At 43.1% G+C, this 13,266-nt stretch overlaps 1 protein-coding gene across 1 annotated transcript in view; it reads left to right on the top strand.

Annotated features, from left to right (window-relative positions):
• LOC140393487 (Na(+)/H(+) exchange regulatory cofactor NHE-RF2-like) overlaps window positions 1–12,955 on the top strand; it is a 30,946-nt gene extending 17,991 nt beyond the window's left edge. The window contains exons 5-6 of the mRNA XM_072479813.1: window positions 509–552; window positions 10,428–12,955. Coding sequence (XP_072335914.1) covers window positions 509–552; window positions 10,428–10,586 — 203 coding nt within the window. The 3' untranslated portion in view covers window positions 10,587–12,955. The remainder of the gene's footprint in view (window positions 1–508; window positions 553–10,427) is intronic.
• The last annotated feature ends 311 nt before the right edge of the window (window positions 12,956–13,266 follow it).

The following is a 13,266-nucleotide window of genomic DNA, read 5'->3' as shown; positions in this document are numbered from 1 at the left end:
AATCCAGAGGCCCAATCTGATGCTCTGGAATCATGGGTTCAAATCCCACCACAGCAACTGGTGGAATTGAAATTCAATTAATAAAATGAAATCTGGAATATAATGCTAGCCTCAGTAATGATGTCTGTGATGACTGTCATTGGTTATCTTTAAAAAATCATCTAGTTCTCTAATGTTCTTTAGGGAAGGAAATCTGCCATCCTTATCTGGTCTGGCCTGGCCTACATGACTCGGAAATGGCCAAGCAAACCATTCAGTTCAAGGATGATCAGGAATGGGCAACAAATGCCAGAGAAACCCTCATCCATGAAATAATAAAGAACATTTATGCTGCTAGTCCAATACCACAATCAAAATTGTCTTCCTCTTTAGTGAATGAATGTCAGCTGGTCTCGTGTGGTAACAATTCATGAAATCTGTGTGGATTAGTGCATGGAGTACTTTGGAAGATCACTCGTGTTTGAGAATTTTCTGATGTTCCATTTTTTTTTTGTGTTCTCCCTTTCAGGGCTTTTGCCACAGCCACTGGCAAATGGATCTCCAAGAACTCCGGTGAGTAATGACTGACGGATTGTTAGGATGTCTGATGCCAGGGGGCAACGAAATTCTAATTCCACAGTCTGAATATTGTGGATGAAAAAATTCTTCTGCGGCTCTGTCCCTTCCATTTTAAATCCAGAAAATGTTCTCGCGTAGGGAGTGCACAGAAAAAGGCCATTCGGCCCACCTGGCTCTTGCCCTTCTTAAGGTCCTTTCCATCTAACTCTATCAGCATAACCTCTATTCTCTCCTTCCCCATATACTTGTCTAGCATCCCCCTTAAATACATTTGCTTTAACCATTCCCTGTGATTCCACATTCCCATTGCTCTCTGGGTAAAGAATTCCTTACCCAATTTCTTCGGATTTTTTAAATATGATGCCCTCAGTTTTGCCCACAATTGGAAATTTTATCTCTCCTCTTTTAAAAAAAAAAAAAAATCCCTCAATAATTTTACTTCCTCTAGGTCACCCCTCGGCTATAGATTTCAATAAAGCACCCATAATCATAGAAGTATTCGGAGATTGTTCATCGTGGGATAGTGTGCAGTACTTTCAAAGAGAGCACCATTCAGAAGTGGCTTGTATGGAGGGGGTCAGGTAATGACATGGTTTCATCATCACCATAACATCTAGAACTTTCCTACGGTAGCCACATGATGCCATCTTCAAAACTTAATGTGGGGAGGGTAAAATTTTGACTTTGTCTGAAGGTAAAATAGATGCTTTTTAATGCCAGGCAATAGAAATGGACATGGGGAGAGTTGGATAACAGGTGGTTGAATCCATCTCCACCTTTCATCATCCAAAATCAAAATTACAATTTGCAAAATTACAAGCAAAATTTCCATTCTAGATCCCATGTACTTGATTGCAAATGTCTTGCTAAGCCATGCACTAAGTGGAATTTAGTTGCTGTGATGGCCTGAGTCAGGAAGATCAGGCAAGACAGGCACTTTAATGTTGAGCGCAGGTGTAATAATCCGCCACTAATGGCCACTCCGAGAAAGTTACAGGCCATTGCCAGAAGTGGGATAAAATAGAGTTTTGAAATCTTGGAAATGCTGCAGGGGAGATGCAGGTCAGAATGGTGCACACAAATATTCAACTCTGCAAAAAAGGACAAGGAAAAGCAAACACATAACCAAAGGCTGCAGGGGAAATATTGGATGAGGGAACATGGTAGTAAACTTTCTACTCCCAGCTCCAGGAAATAAAAGACAATATGGGCAGAACTGGCAATGTTTCCACTTGCAACTGGTAAATTAACAAGCCAGAACTGATGACAGTCACACTTCTAACACTACTGGGGTGGAACTCCTACAAATTGTATACCGCCCCAAATCTAACTGATAAGCAAAGAAACCGGATGGCAGAGATTGTGAAAGCCTTGAACGAACGCTTTGAATCCAAATTGAACACAACTTATGAACACTATGTATTCAATATTAGAGCTCAAGGGGACATTGAACAGTATGTGACTGCAGTAACACAGCTTGCAGAATCATGCGAATTCAGACAGGTAAATGATGATCTGATGGAAGATGGAATACGAGACCCCCTCGGTGAGAGAAATTCTACAGAAAGATGGGAAACTTGCACTCAGGAAAATTATAGTGGTGTAGAAATACGGATCTTGTAAAACATCAGTTCGGACACCATATATGGAAGAGCACACCAGAGATACAGGGCCTAAAGAGCAGAGCAATCACAGGCCGAGGGCAGGGTGTAAATATTGTGGAAGACATCATACAAAGTGTTAGGATACTGGGCCAAACCCCAACTTTTGTTAGGACACCAGATGGGAATCCCAAACAATTTTTCAATTTGTAAACACTGTGAGGAAAGGATGCTTCACCCAGGAGTGATGGCTCTGACTAATGTGTATCTTTTATGTTAAAACAAACTTTAATTTAAACACAGAATTAACCACTTTAATGTCCAATGAATAGCTTTAACAATTATCAGTTAAACAGTTCTTAAACCTACACCTGCCACTATTTCCAGTGCAACCCAATACAGTTCAAATGCCACTTTTATAAATAAAGTTAACAAAACACATTACTTGCTTATCTGTGGAGAGACTTTTGGAGAGAAATCTTTTTGGGGCAGATCCAGTGTACTTCTCAACTTAACAGCATTTGGCGAAACTGCTGTAAAATCCTACAACAAGACTACAAAACTATAGACAGTCCTGGCTCTTCCCATTAATTACATCATTTGTATCCCACTATGTTCCATGACCAGCTAGGACTAAATACAATCCTTCATAAATTATCTACTCTCCAGGGAATCTCCAGCAATCACAACATTATTCCATTAGTCCTTTATCTTTCACTAAGGTGTGGTTAAAATGAATGATTACCTCACCTTTTATGACTCATAATTAGTAGACACATTGCCTGTATGTATTTTAAACCAGGGTCTGTAATAACATTACTGAAACAGAATATAATATATAACAATTTCTCCATTCATCATGAAAGGAAGAGAAGGATTGCCCAGTGTGGGGAAAGCAGTGTTTTAACTGCAAGAAGCGGATTAATTTTACACCGGTGCTTTGCTTGAAAGAATCAAAATAAGTCTATACAGATGAGAGATATCAACAGAAGAGTCTGATGAAGCATTATACAACAGGTTGGGCCAGTCATGTCTACAGGTGATAAGTGGTTTGTGACTGTTACAATGATAACCACAAGAGAGTTTCAAGTAAACCAATTATGATGACCGCAGGAGAGTTTCGAGAGAACCAAGAAGCATCAGATGGACATTAATGCAACATCACGGCCTTCGCAGACCTGTGAAAAGTGGCTCAACATGGTGATCCAGCAATGAGGCCCTCAAAAGTAAGGTTGAGGCCATATGATGGCACGATATTCACACCGGGAAGATAAATTAGTCAGAGAGCCCAATGCAACTTGAGTTCCAGATCATAGCTGCGATACAACCACTAATCATCTCAGCTGAAGCAAGTTTAAAGCTTGAACCAGTAACCCTGAATGTGCCAACAGAGGTTTGGAACCTGTCGGAGCGCACACCACCATTGACTGCTGAACAGAGGAAGACAAAGATGTGTTTCCAGGATCTACCTGGAGACTATCATATCAAAGTAGATGAAAGTATAGAGCTGAGAAGTGTTCCAGCTGCCCTCAAGCATAAAAATAACAAGATAGAGCTGGAATTTTTTTTTTTTTTTTTTAAATTAATAACCTTTATTGTCACAAGTAGGCTTCCATTAACACTGCAATGAAGTTACTGTGAAAATCCCCGAGTTGCCACATTCCGGTGCCCGTTCGGATACACAGAGGGAGCATTCAGAATGTCCAAATTACCTAATAGCATGTCTTTCGGGACTTGTAGGAGGAACCGGAGCACCCGGAGGAAACCCACACAGACACAGGGAGAACGTGCAGACTCCGCAGACGTTGACACAAGCCGGGAATCGAACCTGGGACCCTGGCGCTGTGAAGCAACAGTGCTAACCACGGGATCAGGAGCATGAAACAACCTGTAAAGCTGCAAGTATGGCTCGACCAAAGGATCTAAATGAAGTGCTGAAGAGATCTCTTTACCCCATGCCAGCCATTGAAGGAGTTTTGCTGCAATTTGCCACAGCAAAGATTTTTACCCTGAAGGACGGTTACTGGCAAGTGAAGCTGGATGAAAGCAGCAACTTTCTAACTACATTCTATATGCCGATCGCGAGATTCAGAAGGTTGCACATAATATCTGGTATATCCACGGTTCCCGAAGAGTGTCATCGCAGACAGCACGAGATCTTCCCAGAGTAGAAGCCATAGTGGATGATCTATTTGTCTACGGATGTGCAGACACAATGGAAGAAGCCATAGCTGACCATGATCGGAATTCAATACGACTGCGAGAGCAAGCTCGTCAAATGAACCTCTAGTTGAAGAAGAAAAGAATTGTAATTGAAGATGCCTGAAATCAAGTACATAGGTCCTGTGCTGAGAGTAAAAGGCCTTTGGATGCATCTTGACAAAGTGAGAGCTGGAGAAACGATGAACAGATGTGAAAGCAAGATATCTGCATTCGCAAGCTCACCGCCAAGCATGTGCAGTGGAATCAAATGATTAGTGACAACAATGCTCAGGTACTTTGACTTCAGTGTTGAAGCCACTTGTAACCTCATGCAAATGAGCTAGGTGTTGGAGCAACCCTAATGCAGCAAGGGCAACGAGTTGTATTTGCCTCCACAGCATCAATGCAAATGGAACGACGCTACACCCCGATCCAGAAAGCGTGCCTGACTATTTCTTTTGCTTGTGAGCATTGTAGGAGTCTTGGGAAAATAGGTACAGGAGGAGGCCAATCAGCCCATCGAGCCTGCTCTGCCATTCAGTCCAATCACCTCAATGCCTTTCACACCCATTATTCCCATAGCCATCTAAGTTATTATTAATCCAAAACCTATCAATCTCTGCTTTAAACAACTGAACTTCCACAGCTCTCTGGGTCAGAGAATTCCATAGATTCACAATCCTCAGTGTAAAATATTTCTCTTCATCTCACTCCTAAGTGGCTCCCCCCCCCCCCCCCCCCTTAATTTTGAACTTGTGAACCCTGGTTCTCAGCTTCCCAAACAAGGAAACATCTTACCTGCACCTATTCTGTCTATTCCTTTTGAGTATTTTGTAGGTTTCAATGAGATGACCTCTCACTCTTCAAATAGAGAAATTAGATCCAGTTTGCCCAATTTCTCTTCGTAAGACAGTCCCACCATCCCCGGAACATCAATACCTGCTTGGCAGAGTCAAAGTAACAGTGCAGCCACTTCAAAGCATTTTTCTCAAACTGCTCCAAAGTGTCTGCAAAGAATGCTACTTCGTTTGCAGACATATCATCTAAACACATGACATACAAGCAAGGGAAACAGTTATACATCGCAGACATGCTGTTGCGAGTAGCACTCTCCATGAAGAAAGTTTGGTGGGGGGTGGGGGCTGACACAGTGGTTAGCACTGCTGTCTCCACAGTGCCAGGAACCCCGGATTCAATTCCGACCTTGGGTGACTGTGTGGAATTTGCAGGTTGTCCCCGTGTCTTGGTGGGTTTCTTCCGGGTGCTCCGGTTTCCACCCACAGTCCAAAGTTGTGCACATTAGGTGAATTGACCATGCTAAATTGCCCCTTGGTGTCCAGGGATGTGCAGGTTAGGTGGGGTTACAGGAATAGGGCATAAGTAGGGTGCTCTTTCAGAGGGTTGGTGCAGACTCAATGAGTCGAATGGCCTCCTTCTGCACTGTAGGGATTCTATGAACCGAATGTGAAACCCTCCAGATTGAACATTAAGCAGCAGCACAATATGATCTTGAATCATCAACCTGGCAGAGGCATTGAATCTGGCAGACGAGCCTTGTTCCAAACTGCCCAACAAGATGTAACTTACCCAAGTGCTATAAGAAGTAGTAGTAAAAGGATGGCCTGTGAACATCGTTATCCCCAAGGAGAAAGCCATCAAGGAAGTAAACTGAGAGCAAGGAAGGTGAGAGAGAAGTGCTCTGCAGATCAAATGTGAGCAATTAAATTAAGGACCATGTTGGCCAGTGAGGTGCCTAGAACAATTACAAGTTAAACAAGCTATATAGCCTCTGATGACTCATGACATCCCAAACAGGCCATGAATCCCAGACAGGCAGCACAGTAGCCTAGTGGTTAGCACAGTTGCTTCACAGTTCCAGGGTCCCAAGTTCGATTCCTGGCTGGGTCACTGTCTCTGTGGAGTCTGCACGTTCTCCCATTGTCTGCGTATGTTTCCTTCGGGTGCTCCGGTTTCATCTCACAGTCCAAAGATGTGCGGGTTAGGTGCATTGGCCATGCTAAATTGCCCTTAGTGTCCAAAAAGGTTAAGTGGGTGTTACTGGGTTATGGGCATAGGGTAGATACATGGCCTTGAGTAGGGTGCTCTTTGTAAGGGCCAGTGCAGACTCGATGAGCCAAATGGCCTCCTTCTGCACTGTAAATTCCATGATCTATGAATGAAGCTAGGAGTAGACCTCTCTCAGGAACCCATTTATCTCATCATTGTGGTCTACTATTCTGACTGCTGGATGGTATATCAGCTGACTTCAGTGACAGAAGAAATAATAGAAGGCCTCAAAGCACATTATAGTTGTTACAGCATTCCAGACATTGTGATGAGTGACAATGGCCCTCAGTTCACGAGTGAAGAATTCAGGAGTTTCGCAAAGGATTGGGAAATGCACATCATCTCTGCACTCTCCCCAGTTAAATGGAAAGGCTGAGACAGCAGCAAAATATGCCAAAGGAATCATCGATATCGAGCGAATCTAGCACAGACGTATACAAGGCAATCCTTGAGTGGAGTACTAGCCTGACTATGGAAAGTAGCCCAGTTCAAAGACTAATGTGTCACAAACAAGCCATTCTTCAATAGCAAAAAAAGCTACTGAAGCAGAGGCGGACTTGCATGAAACACACAGCGCTGCAACGCGAGGCTAAAGTCAATGTGGGGTCCTCTACAGAGAGGTGACTGTTGTGGTGGGAACACCATGGGAGCACCAATAACAGCCTTTTACAGATGGGATCATTCTTAGCAGGCAATACAAAACAACATTGGGCTCTGATTGTGGACTTCCCTTTATAGCAGGAAAACAGTTTGCTCAATGTTGAAAGGTGGTGGAGACTTCGAGCCGTTCAGACAAACATCTCTAACGTTTCTGAGTGAACAGAAGCCAGGATTCTGACATTCGGCTCGGCTGGTAACCTGAGGCAAAAATAATGCCGATGACCTAACATCAGGGTGCAATCCTGCGAAGCCTTCAGCGAGGCGTGGAGGTGATGCTGGCCCACAGTTATCAAGGGAAGCAGTGGGGCGACTTTCAACCTCCAGGCCAGGGCTGAGGGGGTCGGGCAACCAAACAAGGAACAGAGGCCAGGCCAGATAAAGCCAGCGGCAACCAGCCAGCGGCACACCCGCGGTCGTCGAGGCTCCAGGCCCAGCCACCCCAGCGAGATCAGAGAGGTAAGCAGTCGGCAGGTGGGGAGGCCAGGCGTTGTAGTTTTCAGGGAGCAGTGGCCAGTGGGGTGACTTGACCAGGTGGAAACTGGAGTGGTGAAGGTGAAAGAGCAGAGGCTAGACCAGATAGCCAGCAGCCAGCGAGAGGCACACGGTCATCGAGGCTCAAGCCACCCAAGCCGAGAGGTGTGGTGTGAAGACCAGGCAGGCGCCGTCACTGTGATTTTCGGGAAGCAGTGGCGTGACTCGACCAGAGCCAGAAGTCAGGCTAAGTGAGAGGGCTGGGTGGCTACTGGACTGGGAGGGCGAGAGAGCAGATGCCAGGCCAGATATCCAGCAGCAGCAAGCCAGGAGCACATGCGGTCCTTGATTCATTTAAATATATGTTCACTGGATTCACCCGGCGCCTAGGGCACTGTTTAGAACAGATCCACACGATCGTGGACAAGTCTTAATGGTAACTAGGGCGGGTCTCCCAGGCCATTAGTGACCTCCGGGTGGTTGGGACAGGACAGGGTGATATCCTGACACTCACTGTGGACAGGGGAGTACCCTGGCACTCCCTTTGGTGTGGCCACCTTTACATTGCCACCCAGACACCCTGGCACTGCTACCCTTGCACTGTCACATTGCCACAGCTCCAGGAGTGTGGCCTGGGGGGGGGGAGGGGTTTCCAACAGTCCTCCCATCGGAAAGTTTGGGTAGGTGAGGGTGGTCCCTAAATCGAATGCTCATGTAGGACCAAGAATTGACTAGATATAGTTTGTAGGTCGGAAGGGCCAAGATCTACTATGTGAGTCCTCGGCCATCGAGACATGCTGGATCTTCAATAGCGGGGGATTATGATGAGTGCCTTGGCTAGCAAATAGTGCTATATATTTCTAAACACCATGCAACATTTTTCTGCACAAAAGGTGCCCGTATAAATGCAGGTTTTTGTTGCACACGTGTTAATATTTCTTACCTATTTTTGCAGCTCAGTTTTAACAATGTTAAATTGCTGACCAATTGGATTTATGGGGATCATATTTTAGACTTGTTGCATTAAGTGCCACCAATTGTACAAAGAGACAACTGTGTAATTGCGAATAGCAGCACAGATAAATTGTTGTTGTACCAATGCTATCCAAATGTTCTGTTTCTGTGAAAAGCAAATACAGTTTTGCCTGTGAACACACTTCTGGGGGTGCAAATCTTGCAAAGCTGGTGAATCTTGCCAAATTGCAATACAGCACAATTTAATTGTGCCTAACGGTAACTCCTTTGCTACTTACTGGAATGAAAGTTTGCTAATCGCTCATCTCCTGAGTGGACGTTGGGCATGAGGAGAGCAAGCAGTAAATGTGCGCTGCTCCGCACTTGCAGTGACCTAATTAATTTGGATCAGTCAGAGAGAAAAGAGTACCCCTTGCCTGAAGATAAATGAGACTAAAGTGAATTATCCGGCATTGGCTGACAGCAGGGCTATCAATTTTCCTGAGGGAAAATTTACCTAATTCAAAATGAATTCATTCCACATGGCAGAAAGCGATGGAATGTTGACCTGTGAAGGATTCCAGTCTTTCAAAAGGGCAAATGAGGAGCACTAATCATTGCGGTCGACTGCACCAGGCTATATACAGCCTCTCTGAGCACTCATATACAACTAATGCAGGTGACAGATAATGGCATGCATGTCATTTTAGGCTCTTGTGATGTGTACCTGTTACAGAGCGCACCATCACTTTCAGATTTAGAGTTTTAATGAGATCTTATTTATTCCTCTACAAATTACTGGAGAATCCTCTTGCTCACTATAATGAGTTAAAATGTACTGGCTTTGACATTATTTTCTTGATTTAGCAGTTGGCCGAAAGGAATTATTTTGAACTTTCTAGCAAGGTGAGATACAATGAGGGCGCATGTTTGCTGAAACGAGACTGTAATTAAAAACCCAGTTCCCCACAAATTAGAGCAAGCTTAATTGTAGGGCTTGGTATTCTTCAGCTCTTTGGGGGTGTTTCATATTGTACCGAGAGCGGTGATTATTTCTAAGAGTATCTCGCGTTTTCTTCACATGGCTGCACGCAAAGGTCTAATCAGACCTTTAAATGAAATTTATTTAGTTAAATTATAGGAATTATAATCTAAGGAGACTCTAATAATATGAATTGGATTGCAGAAGCATCCCAATTAAAAAAAAACATAAATGCTCTTGTGATATGAATACAATTGGAGCAGTGCCCTAATTAAAGTTGCAAAGCCAGGTTCTGTTTTGAAGCAGCTTACTTCCATGAATAGCATCAAAATTAGAAACCTGGATCCTAGGGCATTTGAATTAAAACTTACTTTCAGAGTAGAATTTTACAATCTACTTATTCAACTGCACGATATGTAGAATTTGCAGCACAGACATGGACGTTGCGTGGAATATAATGTCCAGTGAGTCATCTCCTACCTCTCATCGGCTCCCTCCATCAACATGTCCTTCTAATGCTTTCTCCCAAGTGTTTATCTAGCCTCCTCTTAAATGCACCTACGCTACTCCACTCCACCACACCCTGTGGTAGCTTGTTCCACATTCGAACCACTCTCTACTTAACATGTTTCTCCTGAATTCCCTATTGGATTTATTAGTGACTACCCCTCATTTTGGACATGCCTATGCTATTCAAAATTTTAGAGATGTCTTTCATGTCATTCACTGCCACCAGCCTTTTCTTTGCCAATCAGTTAGACCGGTTATTGCTCTCTTTTTTTTAAATGTGTGTGTATTCATAAGTTCATAAGATATCGGAGCAGAATTAGGCCATTTGGCCCATTGAGTCTGCTCCGCCATTCTATCATGGCTATGTACCTTTTAACTATATTCCTATTTATTTTCTCTACCATTTTTCTGAACCCATGCAGATGAAAGAAGACCTAGACAATGATCCATTTGCAGAGAGCGGATTGAATTTAAGTCCCACAGCGGCTGAAACCAGAGAGAAAATGCAAGCGAAACGCAAGAACAAGAGGGCCCCTCCGATGGACTGGAACAAGAAGCATGAAATTTTCAGCAACTTTTAAGCTGAATGGATTGTCCCATTTGAACTCTTTGGTTTCCCCTGACCTCCAGGCAGAGTTAACATCCTCACTCCATTGATATTTGTTTCTTCAGCGCCTCAAATGGCAGAGGATTAAAAAGAAAATACCCGTTAATATGATCATTAAAAGACTGTGACCAAAGCTTTACCTTTTTACATGCCAGCTGCTTATTTGCTTTATGCTTAAGGTATATCTTGCATATGATTTGTCGTAGCGCAGTTTTAATCGTGCTAGCGAACAGATGAGATGCTTTCCACCAGCTTTTTGTGTTTGTTGCTTAATTTTTTTTTTTAAACTTGAGCTGAGAATTAACTTGAGCTGAGTTTTGATAGTGCAACCAGCCTTCATTACAGGACAGAGTAACTGGATTATGTCGACAAGAATCGTGTGAGACTTGCTTGGCCTAATAACCTACAGGCTAATAACCTACAGGCTACCAATGCCTCCATTTGAGCACCATGTCTCGTACGTATTTCCAGAGCTGCCTGGTTAAAAATGTCTTAGCTTACCTGGTCTTGTCTTTTGACGCTCTCGTGGGTTTCACCAGATGGTGTGTGAAATGCAAAGTCTTATCGAATTTGGTGGCAATTACAAAATGTGAGATGGGTAAAGAGGGGAGGCAAGGGCAGGCGCAATCTTCCTGAGCATTACAGCCTCAGTGTAAGACACTATATAGAGGAACCATTTTACTGCGCATCAGATGGTTTGATTTCTTTTTGTATGCTAACTGCTGTTTTAAGCAGCGTTGAAAATATTTTTACATTCCCCGCCCCTCCACCTCCACCCCCACCAATCTTGCAACATCTTCACCAGATTTATATTGATAGTAATGAGTTACTTCAAGCAGTAAAATTTGAGAGCTAATTATGGAGATTAAATATTGGCTTCTCGCACATTGGCACATCACTGTTTTAAGTTGGCGAGAGAGGGGAAGTACATTTTAATGCTGTCACTGGGTAGCTATAAATAAACACATGCTTCACAATGCATTTAAATTGACTGACAGTACAGAATCGACTGACAGTACAAAAATAAGAAGAAATCTTAAGTTTTAGCGACAAAAGTGTAATATCAGTGGCGCTGACCAAACACTGACATTCGGTCAGCATTCGGGTTGGTACTCTTTATTAAGTATAGTAATGCAATCTGTTTAAACACAGTATTCTGAGGCTCCCTTACAGGAGCACTAAGGAGGTTGAAGGGATTTGGGGGGAAAAATGGGGTGTGATTATCAAAGGTGGATTTCCTGTATTGCTTGAGGATTGTAAAGGGTAGTGGATTAGTACGTTTTGAGGACGCTCTAGATTCTGACCAGCTCCTGTTTGTATTCATTTTCCCTAGATTCCCTTTTAATACTTTCCAGCCCAGAATTCTGCAAGCAAAATGGTTAATTTTCTTATTTGACCTGCAGGTTCTGGACGCAGCAGGCTGCAATTCTTGGATAATATATTTTTGTCGCTAGCGTCAACTCTTAACGTATCCCTCCTGCAATGCACAGTGGCTCTTTCCAACTTTGTATACTTTAATGAACCGTATTCACACAAGGCCAAAATCGAGGTGCCACATTTTGAATAGCCTCCTACGTATTCAAGGTATAAAATAACTAGAAGCAATACATAGGGGGCTAACGGTGGAGTCTGTAACACTGTTTGGGGTTCACGTGGATCTTGTAAGTTTTGGATTGAAACATGCACGAACTTTCAACAAATCTTTGATATATAAAACCCAGAAAATGCTGGAAACGTTCGGGTCAGGGGTCATTTGTGGTAGAGAAACTGAGTTTGCATTTCAGGTCGACGACTTTACGCTGGAACACTTCATTCAATTCTGCCGATCGATCACGATGAACTCTGTACCTCTCTCCAGAGGCGCTGTCTGATCTAATGGGTGTTTTCCAGCATTTTCTTTTAATGTTTATTTTTAATTTCCAGCATCCACGAGATTTTTATTTTGATGTACTACTAGTTTGAAGTGCTGGAAAGAATAGGGCTTGAAAAATTGAAGTATCTGTAAAGAAAAGGAAAGATGATTGTGGGCAGTAGCCAGCAGCGAGAGGTGGAATGTGTTAATCAGCATGACAACCATCTATGTGGATAGAAACTGAATAATCTTTGCTTTCTAGCTGAATACTTTGCAGTCAATAATGCAAGATAAATAGCTACTTGAAGGAAAGCACGTAAACCTTTATATAAACGGGCAAATTTCTGATACCAGTGATTTGTGCAGTCGTTACACCTTCTACTTCTGAGAATCTAGTTTGAAAATCTCATAAGCACATTTCAGTAACTTGTATAATACTCTGTCTTTTGTGTATACTGTATATTGTTAATAAATGTATTTCAGCATGACAACGTTGACTACTTTTGGCTCATTGAATTGTTTTTCCGACGAAAAAGTATTTTTATCGTCCCCTGTCAGGTGTGATGCTGACAATAGCTTGCATTCATATCGAGCCTTTAATAAAACTGTAATAAAGCAAACTCCCAAGGCTGGAATTGAACCCGGGTCCCTGGTGCTGTGATGCAGTGGTGCTAGCCACTGTGCTACCCACTGGATGTGTTTGTGTTTGCAATTCGTAATGTAAGAGGAGGAGGTTGAGAAATCCAGAAACGATGTCCCCGACTACTTGTGATGATTTTACAGCAAAGTAAATGTTTGTTAA

The sequence above is a fragment of the Scyliorhinus torazame genome, chromosome 17, assembly GCF_047496885.1.
Source record: "Scyliorhinus torazame isolate Kashiwa2021f chromosome 17, sScyTor2.1, whole genome shotgun sequence".
Classification (NCBI taxonomy): domain Eukaryota; kingdom Metazoa; phylum Chordata; class Chondrichthyes; order Carcharhiniformes; family Scyliorhinidae; genus Scyliorhinus; species Scyliorhinus torazame.
The sequence above is the reverse complement of the archived record's forward strand: the minus strand, read 5'-3'. Positions and strand labels throughout refer to the sequence as shown.